Source organism: Panthera tigris, chromosome E2 (assembly GCF_018350195.1).
Source record: "Panthera tigris isolate Pti1 chromosome E2, P.tigris_Pti1_mat1.1, whole genome shotgun sequence".
NCBI classification, from domain to species: domain Eukaryota; kingdom Metazoa; phylum Chordata; class Mammalia; order Carnivora; family Felidae; genus Panthera; species Panthera tigris.
This window is the reverse complement of record NC_056674.1, coordinates 54,338,744-54,360,910: the sequence shown is the minus strand read 5'-3', so window position 1 is coordinate 54,360,910 and position 22,167 is coordinate 54,338,744. Positions and strand designations below refer to the sequence as shown.

At 50.5% G+C, this 22,167-nt stretch overlaps 2 protein-coding genes across 2 annotated transcripts in view; one reads left to right on the top strand and one right to left on the bottom strand.

The window, feature by feature from the left end:
* BCO1 (beta-carotene oxygenase 1) overlaps positions 1–22,167 on the bottom strand; it is a 156,900-nt gene that overhangs the window by 99,672 nt on the left and 35,061 nt on the right. Inside the window, exons 2-4 of the mRNA XM_042969286.1 lie at positions 15,444–16,593; positions 11,805–11,945; positions 9,039–9,288 (exon numbers count right to left, since the gene is read on the bottom strand). The gene's annotated coding sequence lies outside the window, so the exon portion shown is untranslated. The remainder of the gene's footprint in view (positions 1–9,038; positions 9,289–11,804; positions 11,946–15,443; positions 16,594–22,167) is intronic.
* LOC102960252 (polycystic kidney disease protein 1-like 2) overlaps positions 1–22,167 on the top strand; it is a 66,962-nt gene that overhangs the window by 42,892 nt on the left and 1,903 nt on the right. The window contains exons 18-28 of the mRNA XM_042969282.1: positions 199–381; positions 1,833–1,957; positions 2,945–3,071; positions 3,724–3,855; positions 6,597–6,819; positions 7,384–7,577; positions 11,752–11,982; positions 14,793–14,894; positions 17,017–17,195; positions 18,862–19,008; positions 21,959–22,158. Coding sequence (XP_042825216.1) covers positions 199–381; positions 1,833–1,957; positions 2,945–3,071; positions 3,724–3,855; positions 6,597–6,819; positions 7,384–7,577; positions 11,752–11,982; positions 14,793–14,894; positions 17,017–17,195; positions 18,862–19,008; positions 21,959–22,158 — 1,843 coding nt within the window. The remainder of the gene's footprint in view (positions 1–198; positions 382–1,832; positions 1,958–2,944; positions 3,072–3,723; positions 3,856–6,596; positions 6,820–7,383; positions 7,578–11,751; positions 11,983–14,792; positions 14,895–17,016; positions 17,196–18,861; positions 19,009–21,958; positions 22,159–22,167) is intronic.

Sequence of the window (22,167 nt, the reverse complement as noted above, 5' to 3'; positions counted from 1 at the left end):
ACTGAGCACATTGTGGGAAGGAGAAGCTGACCTCAAGGGAGTGATACAGGCAGCCTGTGCAATGGGCCCAGATTTCCCCTAGTTTATCTCCCCGCCCTGCTCCCCTCTATTGCAGCCCCTGTCCTTGGAATGGTGCAGGGGCCGGTCTGGCTCAGGAGGGGCTCACGTTGCTTTCCCTTCCCCTTTGGGTGAGCCCAGCGGGAGGCCACCTGGGTTCTGCAGGATGCCAGTGAAGCTCTGCTGGCAGCGAGCTCTAAGGCCCATCCTGAGGACCAGAGGCGCCAGGCGGCCACCAAGGACCTGTTTCAGGCCGTGGGCAGTGTGCTGGCAGCTTCCTTGAGGGATGGACCGGAAAACCCTACCGGGGCCAACGGCAGCCAGGTAGGTATTTCAGCCCAGATGCAGGCCTCCTGGCTACCACATGCCCTGCTCACACCAGCCTTTCTAGATGGGTCTTTCTCTTCATCTTGCAGATGAGGAAATTGAGACACAGAGGTTAAAGTCCTCTCTGGGGAACTGGAAGAAAAGTTCCAGAGACCAGAGCTTCTGGGAGCCAGTGTGGTATACTAGGCAGAGCACAGACTTTGGAGCGAGGCAGCCTGAGTTCACATGCTGCCTCTGTCACTTTCAAACCCTGAGACTTGGGCTGGGTGCATGACGACTCTCAGCCTCATTCCTCACCTGTAAACAGAGGCAACCCGCCACCTCCCAGATAAGCCACCAACTGGTGAGATCACATGTCCACCCTCCCAGTTCTCAAAACACAGAACGCTGTTAGAACAGAGGCAGCCTGTGGAGTGAGAACGGAGGTGGCACTGTCTCATGCGGCCCCAGCACCCTGACGGGCCACCAGGGGAAGGGCCTCCCAGGATGGCCTCACGATGGAGCTGAAGGCCCATCACCTTCACCAGGTGGGGCTGTGTCACGTCTACTCAGGAGCGCACATACACACACACACACACACACACACACACAGACACACACACAGACATTTATGTTCCAATACTTATACTCACATACCCTCAAACACACATTCATATGCAGACGCACAATCACACATATACTCACAAATACATACACACTTAAGTCTTCATATTCACGTCACCCTTAAATACATACATTCGCATCCACTCAGTCATATCCTCTCTCTCACACACACACATGCACGCACACGCGTGCACACATACACATACACGCACACGTGTAATTTGTGCCCCAATAGGAACTCTTTGCAAACGTCCAGTCCTTCCCGGGTCCTTGACCTCAGTGAGGCCACATCCTCATCTGGGGGTTTGGGTGGGGTGAGCAGCAGTCCAAGCCCAGGTGACCCTGTAAAATGGCTCTGCCTGTGGCTTTCCATTTCCCCACAAATAAGATGTGGGCTGTGGGTGGACGGCAGGGTCGGACAGAGCAGCACAGCGAGGCACAGAGCGTGACAGCTCAGCGCACGGACTCAGGAGCCAGATGCCTCGCCGCCTCACCATTGAGTCCTGGCACTTGCCTTTTTCCACATGTGACCTCCACAAGTCACTCATCCTTTACGTGCCTTTGTTTCCCTGTCTGCCAAACGGGTAAGTGAGAGCACCTGCCTCACGGAGTTGTCGTGAGGATGAAAAGGGTTCACATAAGTGCTGGAATCCTTGCAAGTGTTACTCTTCATTCCCTACAGAGCCTGGCGCTCAATGAACGGCAGTGTTGTCCCTTACTCACACCTCTGCGCGCCCCCCACCCCTGCCCAGTCCCTGCTGAAGGCCCCACACTAGCCTGGTGACAGTGAGCAAAGGTGGCATATGGACACGGGTCACAGCAGCATCCCCTGCTTCCTCTTCCAGATGGCCACTGTGCCCCAGCTGCTCGGAGTTGTGGAGCGAGTGCAGGCTGCCCTCCTGCTGGGGACACTGCCTGGGGGCCTCCCGGCCACTCTGGCTGCCCCTTCCATCTCCGTGTACACGAACAGGTAACCAGCAGCACTGGCATCCCCAAGACAGCCTGTCCCCTGACCTGGCTCGTTCCATAGCCACATCCCGAGACCCTGTGACAGGCAGAGCCCAGGCAGCCAGCCTTGGAAGTGGGAGGGCTTTTCACCAAGAGAAAGTCCCCACACTGGGTGCTTGTGCAGTGTAGGAGGGCAACGGCTGGGTCCACACCCCGTCTTGGAGCCACCCACAAGTCCTGAGAGTTGGGTCATGTTGGAGCCATGCAGGCAGGGAGGCTGAATGAAGGGGGCCTGCCCACCTTTAACCACATCCGGGGTGTGCCTGGCCAAGCCCGGTGCTCCCCAGAGCTGTGGGCTGGATTCAAGAGCACTTGCCTTGGGAGTTCGTGGACCTGAGGATGCCCTCCACCCTGCACTCCTCCCCCTGCCAAGCAAGGGCTGGACCACACTGCAGGCCCTGCTGGGACACCTGCAGTGAGCACCCTTCTCCGATTCTCCATGCCAGGGTTACCCTCCTGGGTCCCAGGGGCAATTTCCTGAAGCAGCACTCTGACCAGAGCTAGGGTCTGAAACCAGGTCCCCAGTCTAATCAGACAGGACAATGGCAAGGGCCAGAGAAGATGGGGCTGGGAACCCATGATATCAGAGATCAAGTAGGTAGGGGAGCTAAGCCTGGAGAAATGCTCACGTCAAAGCTCACTTATTCATTCAGCAAAGGATGTGTTGACCCCCACTGTGTGCCAGGCACTCTTGTTGGCAGGGGGGTGCGGCCTTAAACAAAGCTGGCTAAAGCCCTGTCCTCACAGTGTGTGTGTCGGGGGGGGGGGGGGTGTCGGCTACCTTCCATGCTGTTCCACTGACACGAGCGTACAGAACCGCCTTTGGGGACTGAAGCAGAGCCGCCTGCTCTAATGGCGATACTGGGGTTCCCTGCAGAGCAAGAACTCTTCCTCTGACACTGACTTTCCTCTCTCTCTCCTGGCACCTCTGCTCTCACCCTGTGGCCAGAATACAGCTCTGGAACTGGCGGGGCTCCTCTGTGCACACCGCTGCCACTCACTCTGCAACCTTCACCCTGCCCGCGGCCTCCTCCCTTGGCTCCATGGAGGCCAGCCAGGAGCCTGTGGACATCAGGGTAACAACAGTAATGCCCTCCTCGGGAGCAGCCCTTTACAGCTTCTATGGCACTTGCACTCGCATGCCTGTTTGCTCAGTTATGTTGATGACGGCCCTTTCAATTACACATATTACTATGCCCATTTTACAGATGAGGCTCAGTGACCTGCCCGAGGCCACAAGCAAAATGGCAGGGCTGGGATGCAGACTCCCAAATCCATCCTTCTTCCACTGCGTGGTGGAACTTCCCCGGCAGCCTCGGTTCAATTAGTTCCTGGAAGTAAAGTTCTTCGGACTTCGTTCCATAACTAGGAAACGGCAAGCCCAGGGCTCTTTTCACTCCCAAGTTAGGGCACATCTCTCTGTTCCTTCAGCCCCAACAAAGACAGACAGATATCTTTCTCTTGGGGACTCGCTGGCTTTGCCAAGAAAAAAGGTTCAGATGGTTTTACAGTCCAGCAGCTGCACAACTCTAGCGGGTCTGAGCAGGCCCTCAGCCTTGAGAGGCAGACACACACCCAGAAAGCCAGAACAACAGGGTCCCCCATTCACCCCATAGAGCAAGGGCCACTTGTCCATCTCATCTTGGGAAACCCTGTCATTCACACAGGGACGCAGTCACCTTCCAGCCTTCAGGGGCCTTGGCCAGCACTCTGTGTTCTTGGTTTCAGATGATGAGTTTCCCAATGAGCCCTTTCCCAGCCCGAAGTCACTTTGATGTCAGTGGAACTGTTGGTGGCCTCTGTCTGACCAGCCCCAGTGGACACCTCATACCCGTGAAGAATCTGTCGGAGAACATCGAGGTAGAACTTGGGGGTGCTTTCAGAAGTCAGGTGTCACTTCTGTTTTCTTCTTCAACTTGGTTGGGACCAACAGTTGATTAAAGAGGAGAATCATTAAGAATGGTCCATACCCTGTCTTACATGTTGTATTTTAACTTAAAACTATAAATGTATATCATTGTCAATCTTGGGGTGTACAAGTGAAACATTTCTTTCAATCTGTTGATTGGAATTTTAATCATTTTCATTACATTAACCACCATTACCTTGCAGGCTCTGAAATGTCCAATTTTCTCTAAAATGAAGCAAAAACATCAGGGCGCCTGGGTGGCTCAGTTGGTTAAGCATCTGGTCAACTCAAGGGGCTGTGCCGTAGCAAGTACCAGCCATTAGAACGATAATAATCAGGCTTATTATTTTTTGTATGTTTTGATGTTTTGATATCTTGAAAATCTTGCTGGTGAGGAAGAAGTCTACACCTTTCATATGTAGACTAACCAACCCCAAGTCCATACCCCTAACAAGCCCCTTTATCTGACTCACACACCAAGTCAACATTTCCCCTGTCCTAAACCATCCCGAGGCCAGGTACCAGGCCACCAGATGAGACCATTCCTAGAGTCCCAACCCTGTTGAAATCGTCCAAATGGGCCTATCTGAAAATGGCTTACTCTGTCCTGCCGTGCCTTTCCCATGGAGATCCCAATAACGGCCCTGACCTGAGCTTTCCCCTGTGCCTGCCCCTGCCTCCTGACCCCTGTGGCCCTGCATGGCATGGCAGTCCCCTCCTCTTAGGAAATGTAAGTCATAGATTCTTTCAATGGCACTGGCCCCTCCATATCAGCACTCAGTCGCCTCCATAAATTAAAATCCCTCATGTACAAATGAGACAGATGTCCCACAGCAGGCTGCTAAGTCTTGGCCTCATACCCCTTCTTCGCCCCCTGGATGCAGGTGGCCCCAGGGAGGGTGTGCCTCAGACGAGGTGGAGCTCTGCAGCTGGGACCGACCCTGAAGGAGCTGACAGCTGGAGCCTGTCTGTGAGTGGGGAGCAGGCCCTTCCTGGAAGGGGGCACATGGTGGACCATGCCCATGTCTAACACAGAAGGCCACCAGAAATAAGAGTGCACAGTGGGCATCAATCAGTCTGTTTTAAGAAGGGAACACAGAGCATCAGTTAATGGAGAATGGTTATGAGAACTCCTAACATATTAGTAATAGCAGAACAATGATAGCTGCTAATTTTTTAGTATTACTCTGTGTCTGGCACTTGGCAAAGTATTTTGTATGTAATATCATTAAAATTTTTTTTTAATGTTTATTTGTTTTTGAGAGACAGAGAGAGAGCGCACACGCGCACAAGTCGGGGAGGGGCAGAAAGTGAAGGCGACACAGAATCCAAAGCAGGCTCTAGGCTCTGAGCTGTTAGCACAGAGCCCAATGCAGGGCTCAAACTCACCAACTGCAAGATCATGATGTGAGTTGAAGTCGGACACTGAACCGACTGAGCCACCCAGGTGCTCCCCCCACCCCCGCTTTAAAAAAATTTTTTTTTTAAATATGTGATATCATTTTTTAAAAGATTTTTTTGTACTAAATGTTTATTTATTTATTTATTTGGGGGTGGGGGAGGGGCAAAGAGAGAGATGGGGAGAGAGAATCCCAGGCAGGCTCCATGCTTCCAACACAGAGCCCGACGTGGGGCTTGAACCCACAAACCGTGAGATCGTGACCTGAGCCAAAACCAAGAGTCGGAGGCTTTAACGGGCCACTCAGGCACCCCCAAAATATTTTATTTTTAAGTAATCTCTACACCCAACGTGGGGCCTGAACTCACAACCCTGAGATCAAGAGTCACGAGCTCCACCGACTGAGCCAGCCAGGCGCCCCGTGTATGCGATACCATTTTTAATACCCTGAATGAGTCTACGTGGTCTACTGACGACAAGGAAGCAGAGGCTCCGAGTGGCCTGTTAACTGGCTGGAGGTCCCACAGCTGATACAGGACAGAGCCGAGATCCAAACAGAGGTCTCTCCGCCTCTCTGGCCTGTGCTCCTAACTTAGACACTTCACTTGCTTCACACCATCGTCAACATGACCATAGCACACTTGAGCGAATGAGAAAAAGTCTGTCCTCTTTCCGTACGGATGCAGTCCAGTCCTTGGTATGCAGTTTGAGGAGTGTGGTGGGTGAATAACAGCCCCCAGGGATGTCCATATTCTCATCCCTGAGCCTGTGGATTTGCTGCCTTACGTGGCCAAGGGGACTTTGCAGGTATGATTAAGTTAAGGATCTTGAGACAGAGAGATGACCCTGGATGATGTGGGTGGGCCCAGTGTCATGCCAGCTCCTTACAAGAGGCAGAGACAGGGAGAGTTAACTACAGAAGACAAAAGGCTGATCTGATGACAAAAGCAAGAGGTTGGGGTGATGTAAGGAGGGGCCCTGACCCAAGGGACACGGCACCCTCAGAAGCTGGAAAAGGCAAGGTTCTCTCCTAGAGCCTCCAGACGGCATCAGCCCGCCAACCTTAGCCCCGTGGAACTGATTCTGGACTCCTGGCCTCCAGAACTGTAAGACAGCAGATCTGTGGTATCATAAGCACCAAGATAAGCAGCCCCAGGAAGCTGATAAGATGAGCACAGCAGAGTGGATCTCGGTTCCCTGGGCACTCACCCTGCCCTGCTCTGCACAGCAGCCCTGATGCTTACTGGCACTCCCATCCCAGCACACCCCTGATGTGACTGTTTCTGATGACAGATCCTGCTGCCCCGGCTTTCAAAAGGACACAGTGAGCCAACCGTGTTAAACTTGACCAGTCCTGAAGCTTTGTGGGTGAACCTGACTACAGATGGTGCAGCTTTGGGGATCCAGCTGCACTGGAGGCCTGACATCCCACTCACGCTCAGCCTGGGCTATGGCTACCACCCCAATGAGACCAGCTATGACGCCAAAGTTCACCTTCCGCCAATGGCTGCTGCAGGTAATCCATCAACTGGGCCAGCTTCTTGGGCAGTGGGGAGAGGGTAACCAACTTAAAGCTTGAGAATCAGAAGCCATGGGGAAAAAAAACTTTTTTTGCTACATTAAATGCCTATTTTTTGGTGTTATTACTACTACTACTATTGTTATCATCAGTATTATTTATTATCTGGCAACATTAAGTGAGCACCTACTAAACACCCTGAACTGATATGCACTTATAGAACTAACTTCACTGTAATCCTCATTACAACCCTTGGGATGGGCACTATGGACATTTCCTCTTGCCAGATAAGAACAGAGAGGTTAGCTGGTACAAAGTCACACAGCCAAAAAGGGACAGAGTCAGAATTTGAGCCCTCATCTACCTTACTTGGCAGTCGTGCTGACTTGGGAGTGCCTCCTATTCTCTGCTCCAGATCTCAAGGGAAGAGGGCTTTCTTAGGATATCAGGGAGACCATCAAGGTCAGCTCCCCTGACCAGTCACCTTGGTCTTTCTCTCCCATGACATTAACCCCAGTCTCCACAAGGCTTCGGGCTGACCTGGAACCCTCTCTCTTGCAGATGGACTGTCCACGTGGATTCTGAACCCAGAGGACCTGCATTTTGGAGAAGGCATCTACTATCTGACCGTGGTCCCTGAGTCTGACCTGGAGCTAACCCCCACCAGGGACCTCACAGTTGGCATCACCACCTTCCTGTCCCACTGTGTGTTCTGGGATGAGGTCCAGGGGACTTGGGACAACTCTGGGTGCCAGGTAAGGAGAGGACACAAAGAAGAAGACACAGCAAGCTTGGTTGGGTGTGTCCAACTCATTTGGGGTCCCCTTTCAGTGCCTCTCGTGGCTGTTCTGCACCCCTCTACAGTGTCTTTGCATGTGCTGTTCCCTAGGCCTGGAATGCCCCTCCTCCCCCAGTATGGTTAACTAGATCCTGCCTCCAGTATCACTTCCTTGAGAAAACTGTTCTTAACCCCCAGGCAAGTCAGATTTCCTGCTGTAAGCTCTCCCAGTACATACATCCATTCCTCCATAGCACTAAACACAGCACTAAGCCATTTCATATCTACTCAGGAGGTCACTGGGATGATGTCTGTTCCCTCAGTGCACCAGGAGCTCCATTAGTCAGGAAGAGTGTGCTTTGATCACCATTGAGAACAAATGACCATTGAATGAATGGACATTCATCGCCAAGGAACTGAACTCAGAGTCCTTTATTCCATGCCAGGTGCTGTGTTCTGTGCTTTACTTGTATTACCTCATCAGACCTCCACAATAACCCTCTAAGACAGTAGGAATTCCCATTCTAAGGTGGTAAAACAAAGGCTCAGGAAAGTCAACAAATTTACCCCCAGATCCCTTGCCTAGTAGGTGGGAGAGCTGGAACTCAGACTCAAGCCCGTCTGTCTCCAGCGCAGGAGCCTTCTGTGAGATGCAGCACTGCTTGCCCAGCCCCCCACCCAGTCTCGACAAGCCCCTGGATGGCACATGGCTCTATTAATTGCAATCAAATCCCTGTCTCAAGTTAGCTCAGCTCTGCCCATGACAGTGTCCAGACATTAGCTCTGAGGTCATCAGAGGCCATCTCTCATGCATCAGTGTTCCTCTTTCGCCTTCCATGCCTTTGATCTGCTGTTCTGTCCCTGGGCCAAAGGCCCTTTATACCTACCCTGCATAGAAAACTCCTGTGCTATTCACCCTTCCATCTCCCACTCCAATGTCACCTTCTTGGAAGCATCCAGACATCGGGACTCTTCCTTTCTGGACTTCCACAGCATTTCATACTCTCCCCCAAACAGCAACCTCCACATCTAGCTGAAATTTATCACCTACCTGTCTCCATCTAATAGACCGTACCTTCTTTCATTTATTTAACCAATATTTGCCGTGCGCAAGGCAGTGGGGATATGATGGTTAGAAAAACCAGTGAGCTCTCGGTCCAGCAGAGGACACAGCCAAGAAGCAAATGCCACACATAATCAAATGACAATGGTCACAAGTAGTGTAAGAAGCCAGGCCCCAGCAGAGCCACAGAAGGGGACTCAGACCCAAGCTCCTTCCGGCTTTGTTTCTGCTATAACTTCAGCTCCCTTGTCAACTCCTGCCCTGGCTTCTGGCCACCACACAGAGGGAGTTCCCCAAAGTGCCAGGAAGAAACGGGTGCATCGCGACGTCCAAGAGACAACATGTTCCCCGTGCCCGCAATAGAGCCCTTTGTACCTCGTGAACAAGGCCCTGGGTGTGCTGAGACCTTCCCCGAGTCCTCACTCCCGGCAGCTGTTTGATGCCCACGCTGCTGGCCTGGAGTGCCCGGCAGGCTGTCCTCAGAGGCCTGAAGCTCAGAAAGAGGGATGGTGTAGCCGATAGGGGCGTGGGCTCTGCTGTCGGACGGACTTGGGTCCAATCCCACTTCATCAGGACTGGGCAGGTGACTTTGGGCAGGTTGCCGCACCTCTCTCAGCTTTCCCATCTGAAAATAGGGATACAAGCTGGTTACCACTTACAGTTGGGGCGGGGCCTGGACAGGAATAGGGGGATCAAGTAGTTAGTGTGGGGTCTGGCACAAGTGAGTGCTCCAGAGAGTCAAGTGGTTGTTGTGTTGGACAATCTGAACACGGAGAAGACAAAACTATATGTAAAATGGAAATCAAGGAGACAATGAACATGGGACTTGGGTGGCGGTTGGGTGCCTGAGGACAGCCCAGGGGAGGACTACTTATCTAAGTGTAAGTTATTGGAAAGTTCCTAGCTTTTGAGTAGGGTAGGGGGTTCTCAGGACTTATTATGTTATTGAAAATATACATCTACTAACACATGCGTACATGAATGCGGGACATACAAAAGGCAGATGTGGGAGTGTGTCGTGGACGAAAAGTTATATGAATCCAATATATACGCGATGCTCATTATATAGAAGTAGATACAGATAGCTATAGCTATAGCTATAGATAAAGATCCCTGGGGAGCCATAAATAAATAAATGGGTGGAAAAACAGCCCCAAATTCTCTAAATGGCTAAAGAAAGCTCCAAGTCTGTAGACCGCACACCTTCTCAAGGGGTAAAAGCAGAATTATTGCAAGGGGGCTGAGAATCTGTATTCCTGCTTAAATATTTTCTCAAAGGTCACAAAGGTGCAACTACTTTAGCAAGGGTATGCGTAGATTTACTCCCGGAGTTCAAGAGTCTCTCACGCTGGAAGGGTTGGGAAAGCCCGGGAGGACAAAGATGTAGGCATAAAAAGCCTGGTCCCTGGGCACCCAGCGCTGACATGGTCTTGTCACTGGCACCTGCTTGGTTTCTTCTCTGAAACCATCTCCACTCCTTCCGAGTGCCCCAGGCGTTCCCGTAAGGCCCAAAGCTGCATGACAAGCGCTGACCAGGATTGGGAAACAGTGAGAAAAACAATGAAGCAAACACGGAACTAAGGGCCATGTGAAATCTGTCAATAAACACTTGGTGTCATGCCCACGTGACCCCTCTGCTGGGTGGCTTGTTAAGGAAAAGAGACAAGAGTTACCTGCTGGGGCAGTTTGGGCTGCAGCAGGTCCTTCCTCATGCACTGAGCTGAGGGGAGAACTTTCTGCATGCCAGTGTTTCCTGCTCCCCACCCCTCCCACCTCACCACCTCCTGGTAGACCCTGAAGTGAAAAGTGGCACTGAGTTGTGGGGTTGAACATAATCTCTGCCCACCAAATGGCCCTGGGGGGGGTAACTGAAAGTTGACAGAAGGATTTAGGAAAGGACTTAAGCGCAAGGTGTGAATTAAGAACACAGATGGGGGCCCCCAGCCCTGGTCCATTCCTGTCTCCACCCCCACCCCTGGCCCCAATGTTATGGTCCTGTACCACAGGGGACCATGTACCCAAGCTCCATCCACACACCTTGCCCCCCATAGCCACATCCTGCCACCCTCATGCCCAAGGGTGGGCACACCGGTGGCCAGTCCACCAGAGAAGAGTGATCCTGAGGAACAGGGCTGTGCACGCCCTAGAAGCAAGGGATTCCAGGTCCAGGTGCCCAAACCATAGTCGAGAAGGGGGAATCCCAGGGCCAGGACTAGGGTAAAACAAGTGAGACATCTACGCTGCAAAATTTAAGGAGGGCGTCATCCTCAGGGTCACCTAGAGCCTTTCCCTAGACACGGTGAGTGCTATGTGCTGTGGTGGGCACGTCCCTGGGGCCCCGAGCTCCCTGTCTTGTGCAGACAGGTGCTGCCTGAGGATAGCTAGAGCAGCACGCACTCAAAGCATGAGCCCAGGCGAGGGGCCCCTGGTGCCTAAACCTAAGAGGGGTGAAATTCAGGGAGCGCATTCCTGGTGCTAAGACACCAGTTCAGGATTTAAACATTTGCCCTTCCCTTTTCTTTACATGATTCTCCAGTATCAGTTTTTTGTTTCTTTGCTTTTGTTTATCTTCAGTGTGAAATGACCGACCACCCTAGCGTGTCCCAGGACTTGGGGCTTTCATTTTTAGAAATAGATAAGTCCCTGGAAACCTGAGATGAGTTGATTACCCTGGATGGCCTCTCAGCACCTAGCCTATTGCCTGGCATAGATTTTGCACTCAATACATATCTGTCCAACGAGTGAGCATTGGGCGGAGAATATAATGGAATCATGTGCACCAAAGTTGTGACAATGGCTGCTAATGGAAGGTGGGGGATAGAGGGAACTTCGCCTTCACCCGTAATAGTTCTTTAAAAGGGCAAAGATGACTCATGAGATACAAGGTGCCCACTGAGAATGACGGGTACAAAGATACTTGTTACAGATAATATTGTTGACATTTAAAGATTTTTAGCTAACTAAAAAATCTCAAGAGAATCCTAGAGCTGGTCTCCCCAGGCCTCCTCAGGGAACTTTCCACCTCCCTTGGGCTTTAGTGAGCCAGAGACGTGCTGGCATTCCTACCAGGGCCTCTTTGGGGTTGCAGGTGGGGCCACGGACCACCCCCTCCCAGACACACTGCCTCTGCAACCACCTCACCTTCTTTGGAAGCACGTTCCTGGTGATGCCCAATGCCATCGACGTCCGCCAGACCACCGAGCTCTTTGCCACCTTTGAAGATAACCCCGTGGTTGTGACTACCGTGGGCTGCCTCTGCGTGGCCTACGTGCTGGTGGTGATCTGGGCAAGGAGGAAGGACGCTCAGGATCAGGCCAAGGTGAGGTTGCATGGTCTGCAGGAATGGGAGGAAGGAGCAGGGGGTGTTCCCTTGCAGGAACTTCAGGGGATGGAGCTCAGGTGGGGAGCCAAAGGGCCAGCAGCAAAGCCAGGTCATCCCAGGCAAGCCAGCTTCTCAGCCTCATTGTATATAAAATGTCCATTCTCATCAAATTGTCAGGAGGATTATTCTACTGACCATTTATTGAGGATTTACTAAATGCCAGTGATTATCCCATTTAATGCTCACTTCACCTCTAAGAAGAAGATTGAGAGGCCCCAAGACCAACCTCAAGTTCAGCGATTTGCTGGGAAGACTCTCAGAATTCAGAAAAGCTGTGATACTCATGATTATGGTTTATTGCAATGAAGGATGCAGATGAAAATCAGAAAAGAGAAGAGTTCAGGAGAGATCTGGCAAGAGCTTCTGACTACTCCCCCAGGAGAGCTGTATGGACAGACGGCATTCTCTAGCAATGGCGTGTGACAGTTCATACGAAGCTCACCTGAGGCCTGGGGTCCAGGGTTTAATGGGGGGTCAGCCACAGACATATGGAGTGCCCACTGAGTAAGTGAGGTCAGTCACTCAGTCTCCAACAAATCACCTATCATCACCACCACCACCCAGAGGTCAGACTGATACAGCATGGCCCAAAGCCCTCACCATAAATCAGACTGTTAGCAGAGACTACCTGGTGTGGACCAAGGTATTCAAAGACACTCATCACTTGGGGCGCCTGGGTGGCTCAGTTGGTTAAGCGACCGACTGTGGCTCAGGTCATGATCTCACAGCTCGTGAGTTCGAGCCCCGCGTCAGGCTCTGTGTTGACAGCTCAGAGCCTGGAGCCTGCTTTGGATTCTGTGTCTCCCCCTCTCTCTACCCCTCCCCTGCTCATGCTCTGTGTCTCTCCATCTCTCAATAATAAATAAACGTTTAAAAAAAAAAAAAAAAGACACTCATCATGCAGGAGATTCCAAGCACTCAGGGGTTATCTTTCAAGAGCTGGCCAAGATCCAGGTCTTTCTTTGAAATGTGCAGGGTATGGACAACCTGGGCCTTCTGAGTCCACCCTTAACCGGACGGTGCCTCTATCACCTTACAGAGGAAAAGACCAAAGATCAGGGAGGGCAACTAACTGGTCCAAAGTCACCTCCAAGAAGCCAGAATTCAGACCCAGATCTGCCTGACCATAAAACAGCTCTGAGGATAGAAACGAGAAAAACAAATTGCCAACAACAAAGTTCTGATTACTTTTCTAATATGTGCACCGTATCTGACATTTAAGGAGCCTTCAGTAAAATTCTGTGTCTGAGTGAGCACATAAATGCTTGCAAGGATGCACTGTCACAAAGTTCTGAAATATTCTCCATTTCCCGCCCTCCCCACACACAGCAACACCTCTCAGGATGTGAAGGTGGCACAAAGCTTAATAAGCTCATAGTTAAGGCATTTATACTGCTGTCTTCGATTCACACGAGGGATTCAACATTAATACTTTAAGCGCCTCCCCTGTCGCTTGGTTCCCAAGAAAGAGACTCTGCAGCGGAGCTGAGTGTGCAGGGTGTTTCACAAGGAGTGCCTGCGCTCAGCCCTGGAAAGGGAGGGAAGGAGGCAGGACAAGCAGAAAGAGAAGCAGCACTGTCCACAACAGCCCAAGTACGGAAAGAGCCCAAGTGTCCACCGAAGGATGAATGGACAAAGAAGATGCGGTGTGTATGGACAATGGAGTATCACTCGGCAATGAAAAAGAAGGAAATCTTGCCATTTGCAACTACGTGGATGGAACTGGAGGGCATGATGCTAAGCGAAATGAGTCAGAGAAAGACAAATACCACAGGACCTCACTCATGAGGACTTGAAGACACAGAACAGATGAACACAAGGGAAGGGAAGCAAAAATAACATAAAAACAGGGAGGGGGACAAAACAGAAGAGACTCTTAAGTATGGAGAACAAACAGAGGGTTGCTGGAGGGGTGGTGGGAGGGGGGATGGGCTAAATGGGGAAGGGGCACTAAGGAATCTACTCCTGAAATCATTGTTGCACTATATGCTAACTAATTTGGATGTAAATTAAAACAATAAAAGTAAAAAGGAAGGAAGGAAGGAAGGAAGGAAGGAAGGAAGGAAGGAAGGAAGAAAGAAAGAAAGAAAGAAAGAAAGAAAGAAAGAAAGAAAGAAAGAAAGAAAGAGAGAGAGAAAGGGAAGCTGGGCTGGGAGCTCCAGAGATGCCCTGGGTTGGGTCGAGATGCCCAGGTCTTGAGCATGCCCAGATACCACATCAATCTGCCTTCACACGTCAGCCTCCCCAGGAGGGCATATGGCCTCAGTAGAGGTGGCTGTCACATCCCAGACAACTGGAGCAGACAACCGTCCACTGCTGGGAGATCTGGACGGCTCACCACAGAGCCCACTGCGACCTCTAGTCCAGCTTTGTTTTGTTTTGCTGCTAAACCACCTTAGCCTTCCTTCCTTTTAAATTCCCTTAGAGTCCCAATCTGGTTACCAATGTTAGAAATTCTAGATAAACAGAGTTTGTATCATTCTCCAGATCAAACACTGAACATTCTCACCTTAATACCAAGTTCATTTCCAGTTTGACTACTTTGAGTCATAGTTAATATGAAATGCATTTTGTACTATTTTATTTTAAAAGTTTTTTATTTTACTTGTTCTCACCCAATGGAATGAATAAATAACATACATAATTTTGCTCTCTTCCCTTGTCATGAATGCCCAGCTCACTCTTGGCTGCTGTGTAGTGCATGAACCCACTGAACAGGGCCCTCCTAACGCCATCCTTCTGTCCAGGTGAAGGTCACAGTGCTGGAGGACAACGATCCTTTTGCCCAGTACCACTACCTGGTGACAGTCTACACTGGACACCGGAGAGGGGCAGCCACTTCCTCGAAGGTACCTGTCCATCCAAGACTCCCCCCCGCCCCCCGCCCCGGTTGATCAGTGTGCCCCTCCCAGCAAAGCCCTTGCTGGCCCACTGTTGAGTCACGTTAGCATAGTGAATACGGTATTGTAGGATTTTTTTTTTTCCTCTTCTCACTTTTTTACAGGAAAGAATCTTTTTGGCAAACAAAACATCACCCCAAGCCCCAATATTTAAAAAGATAAAGTAGGAACTTGTTAAGGGAGAGATGGGGCCTAGCACAATGACACTGGTCATCTCCCTTATCCCTATCAAAGAATAACTCAGACAGTTAGTAACCTGCATGCAAATTTGCTCACATAAGAAGAGTCAGCAAACTGTTATCAATGGGTAGAGCAAAAACAAAATTCTTCAGAGAGAAGGGAGAAAGGAAAGAAAGGAACAATGCCTCCCATTTGAAAACAAGGAGTCTTAGATTTTTGGGGGTAAACTGATTAGCTGGCATCTAGCTAAAAGGTCAGGTTGAGCCATCTGTCCTGGAGCAGGCTGACGAGAGGTAGTAAAGAAATTATTTCACTTACTTATCAATTCTCTGAGGTTCGTGAACATTTGGCTGTGGAGCATACAGCAGGTTGTCCCTGCAATGCTTCGGCATCCTGAGTTAAGTCCGGCCTGTGCGATGTTCCTCATCTCGATACACTATCTTGACAGCAGCCTCCAAGGTTCCTTTACTCAAACTGAGGGCTCAATGGAACACACTTTGAGAACCACTGGCACTGTGTCTACTATCTCAGAGGAAGCTCCATTGTTTTTTCAAAAATGATATCGAGCTTCATTACAGTGGGGCATTTGTCTGTTACTTTTTAAATCTTATTTTCATTTATGTTTGCATCTGTTTTATTTTTATTTATTGCTGTGTCTTAGGTTCTCAACCAGGTGGCTAACATAAAGTAAGAGCTCGGTAACTGTTCACTGAATAAACATAGGAATTAATTTCATCCATCGAATGAAACATTCATCTTATTTCTGTTTGACACTAAAGAGACTACCTTATAGGAAAGACGTGAAAACCTACGATCCACAGGCCATTTCTCTTTCTGGAGAGTTGGGCCACATGTCCGTTTGACATTGTCTTAGTTTGGATGGTTAGTAGAGGCCAGGGGTGCTGTTAAACATCCTACAATGCACAGGAAAGCCCCCAGAGCAAGGAATCATCCGGCCCAGGATGTCTATAGTGGATGAACCCTGCTGTGGAAGCATAAGTAGTTGCCTTGAGAGGGGGACCCTAGGACACCCCAGTAGGGGACTGGGAAGCTGACAGGGAAGAGAAAGAACTGATAAGGGGTGCATTATCAAATCCGTTACCTCTCTGGGCAGCTGGAGCCTAAACCCACTATGGAACTTGGCAAAATGGTAAGCAACATGGGCCTCAAAGTCACCCCACTGATGGCTGGGGGAACTGGGTCACTTACCCACGAATCCCATCAGTCACTGGTGGAGAACAGCATGTATCGCCATTCATTCTCTGGCACTTCCAGTCTCTGTTCTAACAGCCCAAGAAACCCCAGGAAAGAGACAGCTGCTGGCAGTTGGACGTGGGTGCAGGGATGCTGCAGTGGTGAGGCTGACAGACGTGGGCAGAACACAGATGGCAGTATGGTGGCTGTTTCTGCTCAGGAAATCAGCCATCAGTATCACCTGGACAGCTGCAGAAAAATAGATTCCTGGGCCCTGGCCCCAGGATTTTCAGTTGAGTGGTCTGGAGGGGGGGGCCTAGGAATATGCATTTTCAAGACAATGGGCACTCATGCATTGTCTCAGGGCCAGGTACTCTGGGAGACACTGGGAATATAACTGTTAGGGGGAGAAATCAGTCCCTACCCTAAAGCCCTTACAAATAAGTACATGGGAAGTTTGAAAAAGTTACCAGGAAGCGTTTTATAACTCACGCTGAATACATAAATGCAGACAGTGTGACCCCAAATCTTCATACACCTGAAAAATAATTCAGTAGGCCCAAGATGGGAGGAGAAGAGAGAATGAAGGGGCCGTGCTATGTTGGTTTTCACTGGTTTTTGGACACTTCCAAGGAAACACGGCCAGCAGGGCCTGGTTACCAGGGGGAGTCGGCCTCTCCTAGTCTCTGGATTTCAGGTGACTATCACCCTATATGGCCTGGATGGAGAGAGTGAACCCCACCACCTGTCAGATCCTGACATCCCAGTTTTTGAGCGAGGAGGAGTAGATGTCTTCTTACTCTCCACCCTGTTCCCCCTGGGGGAGCTGAGGAGTCTGCGGCTGTGGCATGACAACTCAGGGGACCGTCCATCCTGGTAAGTCACGGGGCGGGGGGGGGGGGGGGGAGGGCGGCACACCACGAGAACCCCCTAAGTGCCAGCCCAGGGCTGTGCACGTGCCACCTGGCTGATCCACACAAGCCTCCGCAAACACATAGAATGGGTCCCTACTTCACCGATAAGGACAGTGAGGGCTGGAGAGGCCCACCCATCCATGAGCCACACAGATGGGATCAGTAGCTACAAGGACTGGAAGTTGCAACCCTGGCGTCCAGTGTTAGCTCACCCTTGGCACATTGCAGCATCAACCTGTCATTGAGCCCCCAGCTCCCCATCTGTAAAATGGGGATAGGTACCCGCTGTGAAGACAAACCTTGCCCAATAAGAGGGGACTAATGAGACACTGGGCTGATTCTTTAGTGGAAGAGGCAGGTACAGCCGCCCCTGCTAAGCACTAGACTAAGCCTTCCTGTTTCCGTGCCCTTTTTCACTGGCTCCTCAACAATGACCAAGTACTCTCATTCAGGGACAAGTACCCTCATCCTTGTTTTGCAGGTGGGAAAATCCAAGCCCAGGGAAGGTAAGTGACTTGCCCAAGGTCACACAGCTGGCAAGCTCAGAGCCAAGAATCTGCCCCCTCTGTGTGAGGCCAAAACTAGTCACCCAGATGAGTCATTTCCAGCCTGACCCCCCCCATCAGAGGCTTGCAACTTTAGAAAAACACAGCACTTACATTGCTGTCTTTAATTTACCTAAGGGATTACACATTACTACTTCAAGGGCTGTACATTGGACTCGGAGATAGAGTTGAATATGCAGGGCGCCTGGGACCGGCCCCTGGGCAGGGAGAGAAGGAAGCAGGAGGAGCAGAGGGGGCAGAGCTCTGATGCAGCACAACAGCGTGGCTGACCCCCACGGGGAGCTCTGGAGTGTTCCGAGTCGGGCTGAGATGCCCCAGGTCTTGACCACACCCAGGCACTGCACCCATCAGTCACTGGATGTTGGCCTCCCCCGGAGGCTGTGTGACCTCAACAGAGGAGGCTCTTGCATGCCTGACAGGGCTGTCCTCCTGGAAGCGAGAAGACGCGCGTCCAGAGCCTCCGAGCACAGTCCGCATTACGCAGTAAATGCTCAGCAGAGAGTGGCTGTTGATACCTATCACTATTCTTACTGGCCATAAGGCAACAGGGGAAATGGCTGCTCCGGCATCTCCCATCCCAGCAGAGGCGAGATGATCTCATTCCTTACGTGGGCCTCAAAGACCTAAATCAGGTTAGATGATTGATATCCATGAAGTCCTGAGTCCAAAATAGACGGCTCGTTCTCTGGGTGGAAGCCGGCAGGAAGACGAGGTCTTGTGCGCCCGAGTCTGCACCTCCCTGAACGCACACAATTTAGACAACGTGGCTTTCCTCACTTGCATCTGGATGCTGGCCCTGGGCCTGCTGCCCTGCACTAGGGTAAATAGTTTCAGAAGGTACCCTCTTGCAGCAGCATCTCCGTGAGCTCCCCACGTGAGGCCAAATTCACCCGCTGATCGGGGCATTTTGGCCAAGGCGCCAAGGACAATGAAGAAAAATACAGTTTCTCTTTTCAGGAGCTCTTGTTCTTGGGCTCAGGTTTGCAAAGGTGTTACCTTCGTGGTATGCAAAGAAGCCTCACCTCCCAACCTTGTCCTCAAAAGCGCGGGTCCCTTCTGCAGGTACGTGAGCCGGGTGCTGGTGCATGACCTGGCAACGAACCGGAAGTGGTATTTCCTCTGCAACTCGTGGCTGTCCATTGATGTCGGAGACTGCGTCCTCGACAAAGAATTTCCGGTGGCCACAGAGCAGGACAGGAAACAGTTCAGGTACTTTCTTCTTTTCAAGCAAATGCTGTTTACCTTATTCTTTCATCTTTAGGGAAGGTGCACTGCAATCCAGGTGAAGCAAAACAAAAGCATGTTTCAGCTATGGGGACTGGATAGCTTCAAATGTGTGACGTTAATGACCAATCAGTTTTTCTTGTTGGGACTGAGGGGCCCTGGAGGGACATGGACCCTCTGACACAGAATGATCTTTGACGTGGTGAAAACGGTTAGAACGGTTATCCGTATTTCTTTACATGTGTCGTACAATAATATGTTTTATGTGACTGAACAGCCTGATTTTGAAAGGCAATTCCATGTCTGGCCATCTGGGGCTCCTTCTTCATGCTGTTTTACTCCACACGGGTGTTTCAGCACGTGTCTCCCTTAGCTTTACTTCCTTCTTTCCACATCTGCCCAAACACATCAACGCAAATACAAATGTACACACACATACACACACACACACACACACACACACACACACTCATGTGCACACATACAACACCACAGACCATTTATTTCATATCTTTTAAAATGGAACTACTCCTACTATGTCACCCTTTTTCTTTGATGGTACACCATGAACATCCTTCCAAGACAGTGTGTTTGAGTCAAACTCTTCCTTATTGGCTGCATGATAATCCACAGACCGGATGTCCCACAACTAATTCAGCCATCCTCCTATTGATGGACACTCAGTCTGTTCCTAACCATTATTAGAAAATCAAGAGACTCCACAAAAACCCGGCAAGTATGAAAATGCGGCAAGTATGTTCCTGCATGGCACCAATCTGCTAGAGCTGGGGACCAGCTTTCCTCTTATACAGGCCATGTACACTCTGTTTTGCCACAATCCCCACCCACTCCCTATTATCTTTTTAAAAAAAATTTTTTTAACGTTTATTTATTTTTGAGACAGAGAGAGACAGAGCATGAACGGGGGAGGGGCAGAGAGAGAGGGAGACACAGAATCGGAAGCAGGCTCCAGGCTCTGAGCCATCAGCCCAGAGCCCGACGTGGGGCTCGAACTCACGGACCGCGAGATCGTGACCTGAGCTGAAGTCGGACGCTTAACCGACTGAGCCACCCAGGTGCCCCCACTCCATATTATCTTACTCCCAACCCACTTCACTCATTTACTTCATTTGTTTGTGTCTACCCAGGTCCTTTTAGGTATGTGAATTTGTCACCTCTACTTTATTTTTGTTTTATTTTTGAGAGACAGAGAGAGAGAGAGAGAGGGAATGAGTGAGCGCATGAGTGGGGGACGGGGAATGAATCTTAACTGGGCTCTATGTTCAGTGCAGAGCCTGATGCAGGGCTCGATCCCACAACCCTGGGATCATGACCTTAGCCGAAGTCAAGAGTCAGACACTTAACTGACTGAGCCACCCAGGCGCCCCGTGACCTCTACTTTAAATGGCTTCTGAGTTAGGTTCAAAAACAAAGTCTGTTTCCAGTGCATTTACTGAAAGGTGACTTTCCCTCCTAGCTGCCACTCCGAACAGCCCAGCCTGCAAAGAGAAAAAGTCTGAGTCCGAGAGACTTGGACCCCAGGAGAAGTGTAACACAGATGTGGGCACACTGCACAGTTCCACATGCTGCTACTGACTTGCTGCACGACCTTGGAAGAGTCACTGCACCTCTCCGGGTCTCAGCTTCCACATCTGAAAAAGGAGTTGTTTGGTGTGCCTACCCCACAGGGACCCGTGCGCGTCCTGTGAAATGATGTGGGGAGCAAACTTAGCACGGCGAGCGCTCAGAGTAAGTGCTCGGTCACAGGAGCAGATCATCAAACGTGCGATGCCTGGAAATGAGACAAAGGGGTGTCTGAAGGCAGGACTGTGTCACTTCCCCATGAATCCTGGTGCCCAGCAGAGCACGGGGCACACAGCACGAGGCTCACCAAATATTTGGTGAGTTGTCAATAGAACGATGGGCAGAACAACCACGTGGAAAATCACTGTTGTTGGCAGCTGACCTATCTCTTTATGCACCTTTACTCTGAGTCCAGTCCACTCACGAATTACAGAATGACAGTCAAAGTACAACTCTGAGGGGTGCTGGCACTGGCCACCAGAATGGGTGCCAGCTGGGAGCATCAGTTCTGCACACTCAGGAGAAGCAGGGCCCCTGATTAGATTACATTCTGCTCACAGGGAAATAACACAGATTCTTAAGGAGAATATGGTGCCATTTCCAGAAACCCTGTCTTGCAATTTTTATTCTCTCAAACTGAGCCTGAACCTATAGCCTGGAATTTTTAACCAGTATCCTCCAATGCACTAATTATAATTAACCTAATAGTATAGCTAACTACTGTATGAAAATTATAACAAAAATAATTGCTAGGGGCACCTGGGTGGCTGTTGGATAAGCATCCGACTTCAGCTCAGGTCATGATCTCATGGTTTGTGGGTTTGAGCCCAGCATCAGGCTCTGTGCTGACAGCTCAGAGCCTGGATCCTGCTTCTGATTCTCTCTCTCTCTCTCTCTCTCTCTCTCTCTCTCTCTCTCTGCCCCTCTCTCTCAAAAATAAATAAACGTTAAAAAAATTATAACAAAAATAATTTGCTAACACTGATGAACACTCACATATATGCCAGCTACTTTACCAAATGCTTGACAAATATGATCACAAACCTTTCAAAAGTCCCATTAGGCAGATTATGTTATTATCCCCATTTTACAGACCAGTAAACTGATGTGGAAAGAGTAAAGTAACTTGCCTAAGGACACACGACGAGCAGCAGGGCCATCTAGGATTGCAACTCACTCTGTGCAGAGCCCCCACCATTAACTCTGAATGATGCTAAGGTGCCGTACGTCTCCCACACTAGAGACAGTAGAGGAGAAATCTTGGAAACAAGCCCTTCCCTCGCATCCCAGGACTGCTCCGAAGAGACCAGCCTTCTCCAATCCCTGTTCTTCTCTCCCTGCCTCTTCACAGCCACCTGTTTCTCATGAAGACCTCCACAGGCTTCCAGGATGGACACATCTGGTGTTCTGTCTTCGGCTGCTCAGCTCGGAGCAACTTTACCCGCGTCCAGAGGGTGTCCTGCTGCTTCTCCATGCTCCTCTGCACCATGCTGACCAGCATCATGTTCTGGGGTGTTCCCAAGGACCCAGCTGAGCAAAAGATGGACCTGGGTAACTCGC